General features: G+C 38.6%; 8 protein-coding genes across 8 annotated transcripts; 3 read left to right on the top strand and 5 right to left on the bottom strand.

Moving 5' to 3' along the window:
• Nucleotides 1-100: 100 nt before the first annotated feature.
• On the bottom strand, nucleotides 101-3,068 carry ROT1 (Rot1p; the record flags this gene model as incomplete). The annotated part of the gene is made up of 3 exons (XM_043192882.1): nucleotides 101-843; nucleotides 1,112-1,150; nucleotides 1,388-3,068. 3 exons carry the CDS (start codon nucleotides 3,066-3,068, stop codon nucleotides 101-103), a joined length of 2,463 nt encoding a protein of 820 aa, XP_043051270.1.
• Nucleotides 3,069-6,428: 3,360 nt separating this feature from the next.
• On the top strand, nucleotides 6,429-7,172 carry KQ657_002107 (uncharacterized protein; the record flags this gene model as incomplete). Its single annotated transcript, XM_043192881.1, has 1 exon — nucleotides 6,429-7,172. The coding sequence occupies one exon, from the start codon at nucleotides 6,429-6,431 to the stop codon at nucleotides 7,170-7,172; it is 744 nt and encodes a 247-aa protein (XP_043051269.1).
• Nucleotides 7,173-8,534: 1,362 nt separating this feature from the next.
• Nucleotides 8,535-10,226, bottom strand: KQ657_002106 (uncharacterized protein; the record flags this gene model as incomplete). Its single annotated transcript, XM_043192880.1, is given in 2 exon segments — nucleotides 8,535-10,201; nucleotides 10,220-10,226. The coding sequence occupies 2 exon segments, from the start codon at nucleotides 10,224-10,226 to the stop codon at nucleotides 8,535-8,537; spliced, it is 1,674 nt and encodes a 557-aa protein (XP_043051268.1).
• Nucleotides 10,227-10,420: 194 nt separating this feature from the next.
• Nucleotides 10,421-11,339, bottom strand: ERG2 (C-8 sterol isomerase; the record flags this gene model as incomplete). Its single annotated transcript, XM_043192879.1, has 2 exons — nucleotides 10,421-10,527; nucleotides 10,703-11,339. 2 exons carry the CDS (start codon nucleotides 11,337-11,339, stop codon nucleotides 10,421-10,423), a joined length of 744 nt encoding a protein of 247 aa, XP_043051267.1.
• Nucleotides 11,340-11,840: 501 nt separating this feature from the next.
• KQ657_002104 (uncharacterized protein) lies at nucleotides 11,841-12,554 on the top strand (the record flags this gene model as incomplete). Its single annotated transcript, XM_043192878.1, has 1 exon — nucleotides 11,841-12,554. One exon carries the CDS (start codon nucleotides 11,841-11,843, stop codon nucleotides 12,552-12,554), a length of 714 nt encoding a protein of 237 aa, XP_043051266.1.
• Nucleotides 12,555-12,576: 22 nt separating this feature from the next.
• Nucleotides 12,577-13,491, bottom strand: KQ657_002103 (aldo/keto reductase; the record flags this gene model as incomplete). Its single annotated transcript, XM_043192877.1, has 1 exon — nucleotides 12,577-13,491. One exon carries the CDS (start codon nucleotides 13,489-13,491, stop codon nucleotides 12,577-12,579), a length of 915 nt encoding a protein of 304 aa, XP_043051265.1.
• A 439-nt stretch (nucleotides 13,492-13,930) lies between these two features.
• NRM1 (Nrm1p) lies at nucleotides 13,931-15,259 on the bottom strand (the record flags this gene model as incomplete). The annotated part of the gene is made up of 1 exon (XM_043192876.1): nucleotides 13,931-15,259. The coding sequence occupies one exon, from the start codon at nucleotides 15,257-15,259 to the stop codon at nucleotides 13,931-13,933; it is 1,329 nt and encodes a 442-aa protein (XP_043051264.1).
• Nucleotides 15,260-17,290: 2,031 nt separating this feature from the next.
• Nucleotides 17,291-18,238, top strand: ATG3 (uncharacterized protein; the record flags this gene model as incomplete). Its single annotated transcript, XM_043192875.1, has 1 exon — nucleotides 17,291-18,238. One exon carries the CDS (start codon nucleotides 17,291-17,293, stop codon nucleotides 18,236-18,238), a length of 948 nt encoding a protein of 315 aa, XP_043051263.1.

Genomic DNA, 18,238 nt, shown 5'->3' with positions numbered 1-18,238 from the left:
ACCACTATAAGTAGACGTTAACACGATTTTAAGTTAGCATAATGTAACTAGAGAGACTATAATATATAATGGAATTTGATAAAAACTAACTAAAACTTACTCATAACAAAAAAAAGTATGAAGCTGAAGCCATTGACAATCCACTGACAGCAAACCACCAATACTTGTCATAGTCTCCACCTTTAGAAAGAACAGCATTTGTATTGTACATGTTTTCCAAAGATCTTTTGACCTTTACTCCCAAAGACGTAGCAGTTTCCGAGGCTCTATTGGTAGGGTTCAATGCAGAAGTTGGAAGCATTAAAGGAGGACGATAAGCCAAGTATAAAGGTTGAACTGGAGATCCATCAAAGTTATAGAGTTGCAACTTCCATCTTCCATGGTAATCATCCAAATACTTAATATATTTCAAGAACCAAGTCATTTGAGTATATCTACTGTAAACAGAATGATCAAAACTAGTACCACAGGGGTCACTCAACAACTGTCTACCATCAACAGCTATAGGGTTCAAGATAATCGACCCATTAGCTAAAACTTCATAAGTACCATGTTGCCAAATCAAAACGGCTGTAGGACAACTGTGATTCCGTGCATTTCCCTTGACCCGATACAATGCTTGTTCGAAATGTCCGTCTTCGGTAAACGAATAAGATACCCCAGGCAATTCAGGCTCTATCAAAAGTTCATCAACTGGATCATAAAACCCTGGTCCAGTGAAAACAGTATTTGATTTTGAAACCCATGTTCCGGCAATGTCTTGCATGGCTGCTGTGTCCTCGTTGGCACCGGCCACAGCTCGTATCATGGCCAAACTGGCCAAACATACTCTGCTCACTATTCCTAATAGCATGACGATTAGATGTGGTGAAAATGTCGGTTATTAATTTATAGTAGACTAATTAGAAAGAGACGTTGTAGTTTCATTGTAGTGTACCTTTTGGTCTTCGCTTTTTGTCGTGTATTCTCCTGCGCGCTTCCTTTTTTACGTTATTGCTTATGTAATCGTCACAGGGCGGAGTTCTAAATATAAATAAGTTCCAACTCACATGTTTGCTACATGCAGGTTTGTTTGAATAAGTTCTTACATCGACATTCCCTAGTAGCATACCAGGATTAGCCAATAGAATGTTGCGGCCCTTGTGTCTGTCTGTTTTGTATGTAAATGTGTGAATGTATTAAGATTAAATATCTATGAAGTGAAGATTAAAGCGCACTAATCAGACAAGTTGAGGTTTGAGATTATGAGTTTCTGGGGAACCATTTTCACTCATTGGGGTGAATATTTTCCCGTTCTGGCCAGCAGTGGAATTTATCACCAGTGAAACAATCAGCAGCGTACAACAAGCAGAAGCGTTATCAAAAATGTCTGAAGGCTGATTAGAACTGTCAAGTGATACCAAACTAGCCTGGCTACTGTTTTCGTTCAACTTGTTTATGATCAAGGGGGGTAATTTATGATGATATGAGGAACTTTGTGGTGTTTGCTTTTGAACCCTTTTACTATTTCCCGATGAAGGAGTTGGGTACATTACTTTGAAGACCGGCAGATAATCATCTTTGGTGATTTGATGTGGAGGCGGTATAGATAACGCTCTTCTGGTTGCAGGTATGCCGGCACTTGAGGGTGGTTGAGGTGGCGGTGCGCAAGGTGGGACCCCGGATATGATGGAAGCGACTGTTGTTGCACAAGTGGTAGTGTTATTAACTAATGAAGGTTTCCTCTTATAAGGGGAGTTTCCTGTAGATGAAGCCGCCGTAGTAGATGACATGTTTGTGTAGACTGAACTTGAAGTAGAAGTTGCAGATTCCGGGGAATTCATTGATGATGAACATATGGGTGATGCACTGCCTTTATTGGAACTTTCATAGGCAGTATATGCTGGTGATGGAAGGTAGTAATAGTCGGGAGACGACGAGCTCACTACGTTACCACCATTGGAAGGTGTACCAGCATTTACACCAGCAACGCCGGTAACACCAGAACCATGGTTAGTTGTATCACAAGGAACTCCAAAAGTTTGATGATTCTTGAACTTGTAAAATATTTGCTTGATGAACATTTGAGGACCTTGAGATTCGAATAATTTAACAATATAGTCAGTTGAGTTAATGATTGCTTTTATCAAACCTTTCTTAATGTAGACATAGTTTTGAAACTCAATTTTATGGTTGTATTCGTCATTGGGATCATTGAACTTTTGGTAGCAGGCATCAGATTTATCAAGACAGAAGATTTCATTAACCAAATCCAAGATAACTCTGGACAAATCTATTATATCACAATCCAACAACTCAAACAGATACAATGACACATAACTCAAATACTCTTTAACTTTGAATGCTTCATTATTTATTTGGTCATCCATTGTAGAAAATTCATGAGACAGAGCAATATATTCTTCAATACCAGGCTCATTTACTGACCAATCCAAGGTCTGTAAAATATGCACTTCCATTTGTTTGAACATTCCCAGATCATACTTGCATTTTGCTCCACATAATTTAACCAATTCATGCAATTTCGGTAACCGAAATCTTTCAGTAGGACCAAGAAACTTACCTCCACAACCGTAGCCTAAATCATTAATGGTCTTGATATTATTGGGGTTTGAGTTGGCACCAGCTTCATATTGTTTCAAATTATTCAAATTAACAAAATGATTATTGCCGCCAGTAACCTTCGCGGCAATCCATAGACAGGTTGTTATAATTAATTGTGCTTGGTCTAATAAAACTATGCGTTTGGAACAGTAACGGTCAAACAACTTCACAGCCTTGAAGAAGACAAAGGGTAAAATCTTTAATCGTATAGACATCTTCAATAAAAAGTCAATCAACTTACATCTTATAACGGGCGTCAAATAAGGTTGCTGCTTGTATAATTCCATGTTAGGCTTGCTGCTTTGAACCAAGTCATACATAATATGTGTGAAATCCAGCTTATATTCATTTACGGATACATTATGACAAGCAACCTCCAGTTCATATAACTCAGAAGAGTAAGGCTTTTGACTCAAATTTTGCAAAACCTCCAAATTGGATGGTATTATGTTGCAACTAATCATCTTGAATCTGTTTTTTATGTATGCTGTATTAGGGCAGATCAAATGTCTGCTATGCAAAAGTATCGGAAGACTAAGTCTAATGCAAGGATGACGGAATAAAAGGGAGCCTCTATATATCACTAATCGAGACTCTGTCCTTACTACTTCGAAATGGATATGGTAAAACGTGTATAGTAAGCAAAGTATGCTATCAAAATAACACTCACTTGTTTTTAAGAGGGTTGAATGAGTTGAAAAATGAAGATCCTTCCCAGCATATATAAATCTAAGATACTCTCTTATAGTATATAGCCGAGTAAATGCACTTGCACACCTAGTCAAAATTAGGAAGGACAAAAACACCAGGCAAGCCCTGGATTTACATTCCAACAAACAATATGTTTAACGAAGCATGATTTTAGAGAGTTACATTCACCTTGCAGAAAAGGGTTTTCATGCGTAGACCTATTAACATGCATTTAAAAAAAAAGCAAAGATTGGCTGGGTAATCCTACACCAAATCTATGGAAGTCGCCCAAGAAAGGCTTGATTCGAAGGGTGCCTCGTCTAAAACTCTGTATTGAGCCAAATAGTTCTTTTATGCATGCATTGAATAAAAAAAGACTGCATGCGCAGTTTGCATGCGCATATGCAATGTATATGCAGCCGTTAACTTGTATAACACTAACCTGTATATAGTTGTGTTCTGAACATTTGAAAACTACTTCGTCAGGTACGAAATTTGTCAATTAGTGAACTTCTGAACATGCTACCAGCACCTTAGCAATTGGGGAAATTACATGAATCACTGCCATATGTTGAAGAGTTGGAAGAGCAAATTTTAAAGCGCTATAGTATACTTTTCAAACGCTTTCAAAGTTGTTTCCCTTGAAGTAACAAAATTACAATGCACTAAGAGTAGTTCAAAGCCATCATAAAAAATTTCATGGTACACGTACTAGAAAGGAAGCCTATGATTGAGGGCGGTCTAAATTAGAGATTTCCTACGGTATTACCTTTTCAGCATAGTAGCTGGGTCTTAGCCTGTTTGTATAGGCACAAAAAAAAGAAAGTATGTCGCTGCATGGTTTAACAAAACCACCTAATCACAGAGCTCGTACCCATTTGTTGTATCAAACAAGCGAGAAGGGAAACCGTATTCCCAGTTTTGAAAGCACAATCAATTGTTAGATGTAAAGTAGTACGATTCTTTAGACCCAAGCCACATGTTTATAATTTGACTAAACAACTATGTTGTTAGATAATGTCATAAATAAATGGCTTCTCTCTCTGTTGACACAAAACTGAAACTACGACGATTTGTTTCACTAAGTTGGCGGAAATACACCAACTAAGGTTTGCATAAAGTACTGTTTTCCTGACTAGCCGTCTAAGGATAGCCACATTGGATATGTTTAGGAGCTAGTAATTGTTCACGACCTAATAATACTATTTTAATGCGCCAATCTGGTCTGATAATTAGGTGGTTTCTCAGGTAACTAATGAGGCTTATCCTGCGAGTCCACCTCCCCTTACGCTTACTGCTATTGTGGAAGCATGCTGCAGATTAGCTCCCATCGAGTATTTAGACGATTTTTTAACGACACACTCGGTCCCAGTAGTTCGGCTCACGGTTTTAGTTGACTTTGTTTTTCAGATATTTGACTACTCACAAGATTGAAAAAAATCATAACTACCTAGATGGGATTATTCCCTAATTGGGAATGTAATAGTAGTTACACCCAAAGCAACACGAATTGTTGTAACACAGGCCACGTTTTTTGTTGCTTTGATTATTGTTATTTCACTAATGCTTACTACCACATCAGCATGTAGCTAAACAATACAAACGTCTTTATTATTGACAGTAACACCGTCGTGGGGAAAGCACTAAAAAAAACTACCTCGGTTGGACCTCGCGTAGAACTACGTGCGCATACCGCAGGGGTATGCGGGAAAACAACGGTGACCGATAATTACGATAGCTTGGTTATATTCTCCCGTGTAGAGGATTTTAAGCGGGCTTCTTCTATAGAGTGTGGTGTATAATTTGTACTGAAAAGATGCTAAGGCATGAATTTACTACATATTACACACTTCTTCATAGGAGAAACTAGGCACTAATCAATGACCTCGTAGTTTTAGTGTGTCTTCGTTGACAGGGGTAGTATTTAATGGGATGTGCGCAAATATCGTAAAATTGATTATGGTTATATGCCCAGCACCTGATCCAGATTGGAATATTCCGACGGCAGATCCGAGATTAGTGTTTTGAGTATGACCTCGCTTAATTTTTGCTCTCTAACATACTGAAAACTTAAAGGAGGGTTATCTAGTTTTGTGTCTATGGGATACTATCACATTTATAGTAGCGACTTTCTTACCTTTTATGTCAGGTCGTATGAAGGCATGGTCAAATAGTAATATGTATTTGTTATCGTTGTTCGTGCTTTCCTTCTATCATATAGCTTACCAACATTTTATTCTACTGGCTTATAGTTGATTTCCAAGACGGCCTCAGCCACCAAGTTGTATAAAGCCTATCAAGTATTACTTTTCTTTTTGCTGCATGATGTAGTATATCCATGGAAACTACTTAAGCAATGGATGTGAAACATCCTTTCCTACAGACAACGCAAGAGATACATGAGGTCTTTCAAAACGAAATCGAAATGCACATGGTGTTCTTTTCCACTTTAGGCGTCCTGTACAGCTAAAAGAACCTTTTGTGACTCACTGGCAAGGAAGAAACTACTATTATAATAAGATGTTCTAGCCTATCATGTAATGGAATATAATCTTGAGGGAAATAGCAAGTACAAATGATAGTGTTAATATGATTCAAATGCAATTAAGCATTGCATAGTATACAAAGCAATAGAACAACGTTGTACACAGAAATGATAGAAGTCAGTGCAATTGCTCCAAAGTTGGCTGAGACACTACTAGCTTTATCGACTACAACATCATCGCCTTGTGTGGGATTCATTGTTCATGATTCTCTAGATGTTTCATTGATCTGTGGAGTAGGAAAATAAGTGAATTACATAGAAGACTGTAGGCAATCCTCTGCAAGGAAAGAAAAAAGATGGAGATGGTCAGAAAGCAGCGCTACAATACTTCCAGTGCATTGCAGCGAATAAGATTAGCAGCACTACGAAAGCTTAATGGCAAGTACTGTACCACTCACTCTTTTAGGCTTAAGATATAGTTGCTCGATTGTTAGTTAACTGTGAGTTTTTCGCGGTAGTCTCTGTATATAGATTGTAACGATATTAACAATCGCGCTGGAAGGCGTGTCTTGTTACTGTAACGAATCGCCTGCAAAGTACAACAAACTATTAAATATATCACTGCTTCTTCTTCACTGAAGGGAACACTATGGGGCGTGACGATACTGTTGACTATGACCACACACTTCGTTACGATACCAACATGTATCAAGATGAAGATGACGATGATCTTCGATATCAAGATCTCATGAATAATTTGACGGAATCATCACTTAAATTGCGTCGGCAAAGATCGGCGTTGGAAAATGAACATCCTGCAAAGTCTCTATCTGTTTCAGAGTATCCCGTACGTCCTGGTACCTACATGGAAACTACTTCAGTTGATACCGATACCCCAGATGATGGAAATCTAGTAGAACGTGCAAGAGCGGCTTATAGACAAAACTCTTGTATCGTCAAACAATTAGCGTTTGATGATATAGAAACCCGTAATGCCACCGCCAGTTTAACCAAATTGAATCAGATATTAGAATCCGACCCCATGTCTAATATCAACGTAACGTATCAGGATTATTTGGATCTAAGAGATAAGCACAACCAATTGAAACGTCAGTACATGGCAGAACTTGATAAATCTCATGCAGTGATGAAATCCATCGAAAAAATTATGGATAGGAAACCACCTGTATTGACGTCACCCAATGAAATTAAAGCTAGAGCTTCGAAAGCTAGAGAGTTGATTTGTGACGTTAGCGCTATGGCTACAGATGATAACATTATGCAAAGATGCACTGACGCGGTCAAAGAAATTGAACAGGTCGAATACTTGTTAACAACCACAGTTGCAAATCCGTACCCTCCCTTTGTTTCTTCGTCTGCTGTTACAGATTGAATCTCTAAACAATAGGGTATTAATTTAGTTCGAAGCTGTGGGCACAAGGGGTACTACATACATTTGCAATTACCAATCGTGTACTTTAAGTAAACATTTACTTGTCGCTTGTACCCAAAGCGGATGGTACCAAATATGGACAGCTCTTCCAAGTAAAGCTTGCGATAGGAACTATTTGCTGATATTTATTTACTTGTCTACAAAGTGGTGATTGGTGCCATGCAGTGCATTTGGTGCACAGTTATGCGCTATTCGGCTGCATACTGCAGGGTCGCTTATAAAAGTTATATATAGCACTAAGCGAAGCTTACCACATATTCATCCAGCCAGTGCTACCATGTTTATGAGAACTCTGCGACCCTAGAGGTGTTTCCTGATTGAGAGGCTGAAGGCTGCAAATGGATTAAGTCCTAATCAAGTAATCGTAGTTAGTTTTAAATGAGGCTGGCCAAAAATAGTTAGCTGGGTACAAATTAGGTTATAGGGATCTACGTGGGTGGATGCCCTATACTAATTATTATAATAAATGTTGTAATAATTTCTTACTAGTACAAGAATCCATACAAAAAAGTGTGGATCTTTAGTTTATAATTATGTCAAAAGAAAACTGTGGTTCAGTTTCTTTCTAATTGTCATTTGCAGAAAAGGGAAAGATGAACGGGCTTCTTTATGAGTTTTCCTTCAAAGCTCCAATAGTTCTGCCAGTGGAGCAAACATTTGATATTAAGAATGCATATTTTAACACGAATTTTCCATATTCTCCAGAAGGTTGTCCTCAATACACCTTTGACCTGCGACTAAACTCAAACAAAGGACTAAACGCATATGTACTAGGTAGAAAGTATTTGCATCCACTTTTCCAAAAGAAACTAACGTTACCCGAGTTCTCCAAGATCTCTTGTCAATTATGGTACGAAGATAATGTTATGTTCAAACCATATTTTGAGTACTTGTACTGCGTGGGAGACAGCAAGTCTCGAGATCATTTACTGTGGACCACCAATGGTGTTTCGGAAGTAAAGGTATTTGATAAAAGGAAGATGGAACTTGTGAAACCAAGTCCAAGGTCCTCTTCCTGTAAGACCAAGAAGGCAAGATTGGAAGATTTCTCCTCCTGCTTCTCGGTCTCTCTTGGGTTGGTTACCGAAGATGTTTATCTGAGCACTTCATCTGCAAGATAGTTAATAATCGTTTATAATAGTTAATAGTTACTAATAATAATCATAATAATAATAATAATAATAATAATAGTCACAATAATAGGGATGCTACATGATCTGATTACTACTTTTGGTATGTTCATGTCTAAACATACCAAAATGTTTCAAATTTCTCATCAAACATATCTGCTCAAATACGTGTTCACACATGGGTCATTTTACTCGACATAGATGGTCTGTTGGAAACTGTTTCGATGTTGATATCTTCCTGGATACCGTCGGCAATACATTGACTAATGACCTGATCCCAATCACTAGTTAAAACAAATGCCAATTGGGAAATACTCACAATGAGTAAGGCAATGATCATTCCTATCCATAATCCCATAAGCTTCATGTTGAAATGAATTGCCAATGTAATGGAAATAGGTAAGGCAATCAAATAGTATCCAACAAGGTTTAAATAACCTCCAATCTTTTGTCTTGCTTGACCTCTCAAGATTCCACCAGTACAACATGATACGAAATCGTTAATCTGGTAGATAGCAGCAATGATGATAACTGGAGCTGCTAATTTGATAACTTCAGGGTCATTGGTATATAAACTAGCCAACCAGTATCTGAATCTCCAAAGAATCCAGCAATTGTTCAACCCTAAAAGTAAAGAAAGATACAAGGCAGCTTTGGTTGTGGTCATAACAGATTTCTTAGCTGCAGCTCCAATATACCAAGCAACTCTTGTTGAAATTGAAATGGAAAGGGCAAAGGGGATTTGATAAAGAAGAACAGAAGTTGTGGAAACGATAGATTGGGCAGCCAAATATTCAGTACCAAATTTGGATGCAACAAAGGTAATGATTTCAAATGCTAACCATTCAGCTAAAACCTGAAGAACACCTGGAACAGCTAATTCAATCATTCTTGGCCAATTTTGTAAATAAGCCTTATTGAAAACTAAAATCTTCCCTGAAGAGTCCCTGGGTAGGCATTGTTTACCATCTACAAACCAAATATAACCACAAAGTGAGAAACACATTACCCAATTTGTGATAACCACTGCCAAAGGAGCACCAAGAAAGCCGATTCCAATGGTATTATTCCACACCAAAATGTAATTAAGCACAATATTCAATGGAGCACAAACAAACAAAACATATGTTGGAGCATGGAAGATACCAATACATTGCAAATAATGTTTGCAATTTTCAAAAACAATGAAACCAGGTACACCGAAACTTAATACCTTAAGGTAATCACTTGCCAATTTGACTATTTTAGGGTCATTGCTTTCTATAAGTAAAGTCAAAATAGGCTCACTTCCAAACATCCAAAGGATGAACACAAACACATAAACTATGAACAAGAGAATGGTACATCTAACCAAATATAATCCTACAGTATTGTAATCTTTACGACCATAGGCTTGAGCACATAAGGTATCCAAGCAAGTACACACCCCTTGAATTATGGAATACCCAGTGATATTGGCTGTCATAGTAGACAAACTAACAGCGGCTAACTCTGCTGAACCCAATCTCCCCACCGAGAACACTGAGGCAACGTTCAATGAATACTGAAGTAAAAAGGTAACAATCAATGGTAACGAATATTTGAAAAGCACCCACATTTCAATGATCATTTGTGTATCAGGTTCTGGAGCTAGCTCTGAATGATGTGAAAGCACTGATTGAATGTCATATCGTTTGTTAGAGAGAGTCGGACGAAGACTCCCGTATGTAGATACAGTATCTGGATCATGACGAACCATCCCCAGAGGTATTCTGGTGATCCCCGTTGATGCTATGGAAGCTCTTCTATGTTGCACATAGTTTATAACTTCTTCTTCTTCGTCTGTCTGGAGCAATGGTGCTTCCTCGGAGTTAATACTAGCCATACCAGTTACGACGAACAACTCTACTTATCTATCTACCTGTACTATATGGATATACATATATATGTATTAAGTCCGATAAGATAAGCTCTTCTTGACAGCAACTTCCTGTTTGTGCGTATGAAGGTCTTCTGGTATAGGTAAGAAGAAAAGGCATAGGATGATCCGTGGTCAATGTTTATTACTTAAATCTTAGTTTAGTTATACGCAGTCCGTGATGAGGGCTTATCGGTGATCTCAAAACGTGTCTTATCTGGGAAATGAATCCCAGCACAAGGGGATATTTGCCTATTGGAGTACAAGACTGATTTTGGTGTTAGGGTGTTATGGATTATTAAAAATAATTGAATAGTATAAATAAGTATTTATTACGTTCGATATTAAATATTTGTATCAGAATATCAAAGTCTCTATATGTTTCTAGCTAAATGCGGTAATTATTTCCGCTATACGGAATTCAGCTCTGAATTAAAACTTACCTCTTAATAAATGCTTGACCATATCTCTACCTGTGTAGTAGGTAGTTTCAACCATCGAAGGGAAGTCTAAAGTACTGGTCAAGAATTGTAGGAATCCAAAGGGTAACATAGCAGGAATCCAACCTTGAGCCAATTCTAATGAAAAGCCTCCACTAGGAATCAGATATTGTTTGGCTTGACCTTTCTTCATCCAATGTTGATCACCAGGCAAGTAAACTTCTGGAGTCAAGGCTCCAGGAACAGCAGCAAGCTGTTGACCGGTTAAAATAGTGAAGTAGTCATCAGCAAAATGTAAACCAGTGTGACCTTCAGTACCGGTTGCAGAACCAAAAAAGATCAAGTATTCACTAATGGAGGCATGCAAGATGAACATTGTTCCCATGGCACCTCCAGCGACATTGAACACCCATTCGTCAAAGTTCAACTCGTTGACAAGGCCAGGATATGCTTTCAGGATCTTAGGAGCCAAGTCTATCATAATGGCAGTAGCATTGTTGGGGAAAGCGTTGATCAGCTCTTTAGCCAATGTTTGAAGTACTTGTTTATCAAACTTGTAGTTACTTGGAAGCCAGGTATAGAAGAGATGGTCAAAGGCATAGAAGAGAATAACGGGGATAGCCCAATAGAATAGCTTCATGGTAGAACGGTTTTTTATTTCAGTTTAAGTAGCAGAAAAAGAAATGATGATAAAGATGTCCATTTAACGAGACTATATAGAATGGGAAGATCTATACGAGTGAAAAATATTTGCCGTATGTTTTGGCGAGTTCCGGGGGTTGCAACACTTTTATGGTCGGATAAAACCTCGTAATTCCGAAATGGATATACCACAGAACAAGTAAATGTCATAGTTAAACCCGATTGTAAATAGCCAGTAACTATACGCTTATAATCCTGTTGACCTCCATAACACATTCATTAATATTCTTTGCTGTTGTTAATGAATGAACAATATCAAATTGAATATGCAGCCTTATTGGCCTCTAAAGGTCAACCGCTTCCTTCGGAACACTCCAATAGCACCATAGAATTACTCTATAAACTCTTCGATATAGAGAATAACTACGCCCCAACATCTTTACCGGATTTGAAGCGACTTCCTGGCCATCAATGCTTTCCTAAAGTCATACAAACTCCCATGGATCAATATGTCCATACAAAATACACCGACATCCTTCAGGATTATACTTACCTTCCTAACAACGAGGTAATCGAGTTAGTATCGAGGAAACTGACGCTTATTCCCAAGGACTCGCCTGAGGATTCTATTTCTCAATTGCTCGTCAAAGAATTAGCGCTTAAGGTAGCTACTTTGGCCACGATAGCGGGAGGAGATTATCGTAGAGGAGGACTCATACGAATGATCAGGAAATGGAGAGATCTGCTGCAGTATCTGGTAGAATGGAGCAGTATTGTGTCAAATGAATATATTTGTCAAATTATATCCTTACTTATAGATCACAGTGACGAGATACTAGAGATTGAGGACATTGATGAGACGCGACTTCCAAATTGGAGGTGTTTGATTCCACAAGGTGGCATCACCAATAACTTCCGACAAGTGAAGATCTTAGTGCTTCCCAGATACTACCTGTCTGTTTATTTTGATAGGCTTGTGAAGCTATTGGGTATGGGAGAGGGTGGAGCAGGCTCTGTGGATAATCGATTGGAGCTGTTGATAATGGACATGATCCTACGTAATAGTCTTCCCTTAGGGTCAAAGATTGATCAGAAAAAAGGTGTGCTTATCTTTGGAACTCTGGTAGAACCCCCCACTGGTCAAGCACAAATGAATAATCATATTACACAAGTACAACAGTTGCTTACTGAAGCAGTGTCATTAATACCATAAATAATACGCTAACTAACTTTACTTAGAGCTTTCCATATTCAGTAAGCCAATATTGCCTCACCTTTTTGGTTGAACCCAATTGGCTAATATTGGCTACTTCATCTTCGGACAAAGTAAAGTCAAAGATATCCAAGTACTGCTTCAACCTATCAGCCTTGCTACTAGTGGTGATGGGCAAGATACCATTTTGAAGAACCCATCTTAATAAGATCTGACCGGAGGTCTTGTTATACTTTGAAGCGATCTCTTCAACGTACTTAAGCAATGAATCATTGGAATCTCCCTTATATATAGGAGCCAATGGAGAATAAGCTTCAGTCAAAATCCCATGTTTCTTGTCAAACTCAACAATCCCAGGGGTCTGGTTCTGCAAGTAGGCATTGTACTCAATTTGGTGCACTTGAGGTTTATATTTAGGGTTCAGCTTCAAGATGGTTTCAATATCTTCTACAGTGAAGTTGGAAATACCAATTATACGGGCCTTACCTTCATCCTTAGCCTTTTCCAAGTATCTCCAAGCTTCTACAAGATCAAACCCATGAGTCGCCTTCTTAATGAAGGGAGCATGAAGAAGATACAAATCAACATACTCGATTCCATACCGCGTTAATGAAGCTTCTAATGCAGCATAAGGGTTGGCTTCAATACTATGAGCTTTATAACTCAGATCTCCAGCAAAATACTTATCGGTAATGAATAAAGATGACCTGTCAGCTCCAAACTTCCGTATCCCTTCACCCGTCTCTCTGTCGGTGTTGTATACTTCTGCTCCGTCCAAATGAACAAATCCACTGGCTAATGCAGCTTCCACACCTTCCACTAACTTAGTGTTCAAACTGTTATCTCCGTATTTGAACCATTTGGTTCCTGTTCCAAACCCAATGGCGGGGATACTGGTTCCATCTTGTAATACAAACTTATTTCCTTCGAGTGACATGGTCAATGATAAAGTTTGTAGCTTTAATTGTGTCTTAATTCCGGATATGAACATCGATATTTATAGTCTATGGCTCCGAGACCACGCTGACAAATTCACTATTGTGGGGGAATGATATTGGTTGGGCCACGACCGTGCTTCTCTCCTGTTTATCGAAAGTAATATAACCTTGAACAAGTTAGTCCTTGTATTTTGCTTGAACTTTGAAATATATATATATGTAATGTCTTAGTACATGTGATTACGTTATTTGTTTATATATATTTTAAGTTCGTAGATATTACATCGTGATCTATTAAAGTCGTATTAAGTATGCGTAGTAGTATAAGCGAATGATTAAGCATAATGCAATTTTCATAATTGATAAACCCATAGCGACTTTTCTACTGTGGATTATCAAATTAAAACCGAGGATAAATTTTTGTTTTCTGCTTTCATGTTACATCTTGTAACCTCCAAGTTGCAACAACGATTTGGCAACAGAAAACAGATTGGGAGTACCAAAGTCATCTTTAGAAGCTGGTGATGAGCTTAATAGTACCATAGTCTCATCCCCCCCAGCAGCACCAGCGGTACGTGTCTTCGACGATACTTTTGAAACCTCATCTGGAGAGTTGTTGGTCTCTATTACAGTGTCGTCTTCTTCAATTGTGTCTTCATTGGTTATGAGACTGGATACCAAACTTCTAGTGGAGCTGGAATTCTTGATGGGAGTCTTCAAGATTTTCTGTATGGAAGGAAGAGAAGTGCCTCTTGAAAATGACTGATTGTTAGCAATTCGAGGCAATCTAATGGCCAAAGGAGCTGTAGAAGTTGTTGTTGTGGTGGTGGTATTGTTGCTGTTGCTATTCTTGGAATTAATAGTTAAAGCTGTTGTCCGTTGTGGTTGGTGCATAATTGAATTCTTTTTAATTTGTAAAAGTCTAAGCTTTTGGTTTTGTTTGCGGGTTTTTGTTTGGGGTTGGGATGCCACAAATGATAACGAAGGTCTGATTGATTGGGAACGTCCCCCCACATCACTTAAAAGCTTGGTCTTAGTTTGAAGATTGACATTAGCGGATTTGGCATAATTGGTGGCTGCCACTAATGGAGGAGAAATAGCAGTTGGTGGAGAAGGGGTAGGAAGAAACGATTTTTGATGAACCAAGGGGGGGGTCTTGTAAATTGGTGTTGGCAGAAGTGAAGGGGCCAACAAACTCACACACCTTACTGCTGGTTTGGGTTTAGGTTTCTCAGATAAAACACTATTGGTGGTAATACGTGATATGTTGGTAATGGACGACGATCTCGGAAGAATGGAGATATTTTGAATACTATTGTTTGTCTTGTTTAATTTATTCCTTTTTTGAATCTTGTAGAATGCCAATTGAAGCTTCAACTTCAATTTAGTTGCCGCCAATCCAGCAGTATCGTTGATAGTAGGAGACGTGTTCCCAGCAGCAGCTTTAAGCGCTGCGGTAACAGCAGCCGTCACTGATGATGATGCTGAATCTTTGGTTTCAATAGTTTGTTGTTGTTGTTGTTCTTGTTGTTGTTTTGGGCGTTTATACTTGTATTCAGCCATAGAAACGGATTTGAGTGGCGTCAAATCACGGTGCAGTTTCTTACGTGGATATGGAGAAAGGGTGTTGCCTATGACAATCCCACCGCCGCAACGGGTGGCACTAGCAGAGCCTTTATTTATACCATCGGAGGAGTTGGAGATGTTGAGATGGGAGTCTTTGATTTGAGCTAAGGCAATTCTTCTGGGTGTAGTAGTAGAGGCCATAATAAATGGACAAAATGTATGCTAATAGAATATGACTGATGTGAAGTGATGCTAAGTGGTATGGCGTGGTATGGTGGTATGCTAAAGGTATATCTATGACTATCTATTAATCTATAAGGCGTTTTACGTTCAAGTATATATAGAAATATAATGGACAAGTGATGTTTATATTTATTTATTTGTTTGCCTAAAGTTGGTAAGTGTAACTTAGTCTTTGCTTCTCGGATGCACTCGCTTATATGTCTCACTGTTAGATTGTTGTTATTTCTATTGTTGGCCTTGTTGTTCTTTTACGCTTCCTGCTCGCCTTACGGCACGGTCGCGGTGCCAGGGCTTCGCGACTCCAGACAAAAAGAATCTGTGTGCGACATCAATGGAAACATACGTTATTCGTTACGACTAAAGCCGTTTTTTACTATCAATGTATTCTATAATGTCATAAGATCCCACACACTTATACAATATAGATTACGCCATGATGTTACGTTTACTATATAGTGAGTGTCTCTCGAAGTGTCTCCAATGTCTCCCTCCACTGTCCGATTCTAAATTTTGGTTAGACTTTTTTCGCAGTTAACAGTACGCACCGCGTGTGTTTGTTTGTTATGGCTTCCCAGAAGAGTAACAGTACAAAACACGAATCTGGTAATCAAAACATCCGGTTGCAAGTTGCAAATACAACTCCCTAGATCTATCGTTCAAAATGTACCTGTCACTATGTCTGTATGTATGACTGTATGTCTGAATGTATATGTTTGAACCCTTCTTAGAGTTGATCTGATCCATGGATTGTATCCCTTGAATATGTATTAGATATCGTGTCGACAGAAAAGGTCGCGTGTCTTCAAAACATATGCAGACAAGACTGGAACCTGTAGTAAAGGTACTTTAGGAAATCTTCTTACTCCATATCAGTAACGTTTCTATGAGTCAGTAATGAACATAGAACATACAGCAAAAACTTGTACAGAACCCTGATTGGCCATATCTCGATAATAATGTAGGTGTTAATCATAATAATAATAAGAATGTGTTTGGTGTTGAATCTGTCACCAGGGGAACACTAAGGCTTAGCCATTTTGTGTCGGGATCACATCAAACATCTCGTTCGCGCGTACTATTACACCACACCTGATTGAAGTTCATTCAAATCACCCAACCATTAGTATCAGAACTACCGCTGCAGTGTTCGACAATGAACCCAATGGTTAGTGCCAGACATTCTTTCTCTTCATACCGCTTGGCGCTATGAAAAGTTCGATCCGTATAGGGTCCGTCGCTAGGCATTGTCTTCAAGTACATCTGTTTGTGACTATTGATGAGTTTCCTTTTTGGGCGAACAGTGGGGGAAAGAAAACAAGTTCGGTTGTACCAATGAACAGTACGACAATAGCTGATCATATTTACTGAAATACCACATATTGTAATGTCGCCAAACTGCAATGTCACAGTAACGTCGCCACTTTGTAATATCGTCCAGTAATATCATCCAGCTAAAATCACTATACTGTAGTTACTATAATCACACTGGAGTCACCCTAAAAACACGTTGCAGTCTCTCTGTATTACTAGTGTATTCTTGTCTATAGCGTTATCGTTTATGTCTGACATTTTGCCATAATGTCTCACGTTTGGTCCATAACAACCCTCAACCAATGCATCACAGACTATTTATGTTTCTCCTTTGTTTAGACTAATTTTAGACATTTGGACCAAATACCGTTTGCATCTACGCGTTGTTTATTTTCAATGGCAAATATAATTTCCTTAAACAGATTGGTAAACATTCATATTTTCGGAATACTATACTTCGTAAATCTGTACCAAACCTTTATGTTCCTTGGTGATATAACATCAATACACCCCAACACCACTATCCTACATATAACCGACTATGTATTCTAGTTGTGTATGGTACAGTATGATCGCCAAAAGGTCACGATAAGGAGAAGATACTAATACTATACCAACACCACATACTTACCTATAGTTACAAATTCACATATATATATATATATATATTTATCCAAGATGGCATCAGCTTTAAGATCAAAGTTGTCCTCCTTAAGAGAGTACCTTACACCAATCAATCATAGTTCCAATTTCGCCACAACAGGAGAGATTTCCCCTGAGGAGTTTGTTGCCGCTGGAGATTATCTTGTTTCCAAGTTTCCTACATGGCAATGGGGCAAAGCGCCCAGGGCGTTGGCAAAGTCGTTCTTGCCAGAGGACAAGCAGTTTTTGGTGACCAGGAAAGTACCGCTGTATCAACGAGCCAATGATTATCTTGGGGTTTCGCTGAACACAAAAGGAGAAGGCGAACTTGACGGTGATGAAGATGAGTTGGATGAGGATGGATGGATTAAGAATATTGCCAGTGTTAAGCTTGATGATTCCGAAAGACTTGATAAGAAGAGTTCTACGTCTACTGATATTGAAGAGATTTATGAGGATATAGATGACTTTGCTGATGACACAGCAGAAGGAGATGTTAATGATAATGATAATGATAATGAAGAGGATGAAGAAGATTTAGAGGTTATTGACACCAATTCTACCATAAAGCTTCGGAAATACGATCTATATATCACGTATTCTACATCTTATCGAGTTCCCAAACTTTATTTGGTTGGTTTCAATGCCAATGGGATCCCCTTATTACCCCAACAAATGTTTGAAGACATCAATAACGACTACAAGGACAAAACGGCCACCATTGAAAACCTACCTGTTTCTCACAACACCACTTCAGTATCAATTCATCCTTGCAAGCATGCATCGGTAATGAAAGTACTTATGAAGCATTCAGTTAAGAAAGCACCACCGCCACCACTCAAACAAGATGACGACGAAGACGATAAAGACGATAAGAGCCAAGATTTTGGTGTTCGTGTTGATCAATATCTCATTATATTCCTCAAGTTCATTGCCAGTGTCACTCCTGGTATTGAGTACGACTACACTATGGATGCACTTTGA

The sequence above is a fragment of the Scheffersomyces spartinae genome (genome assembly GCF_019049425.1).
Source record: "Scheffersomyces spartinae strain ARV_011 chromosome Unknown scaffold_2, whole genome shotgun sequence".
Classification (NCBI taxonomy): domain Eukaryota; kingdom Fungi; phylum Ascomycota; class Pichiomycetes; order Serinales; family Debaryomycetaceae; genus Lizanozyma; species Lizanozyma spartinae.
Note: the sequence above shows the minus strand (reverse complement) of the source record. Positions and strands in the feature narration are given on the sequence as shown.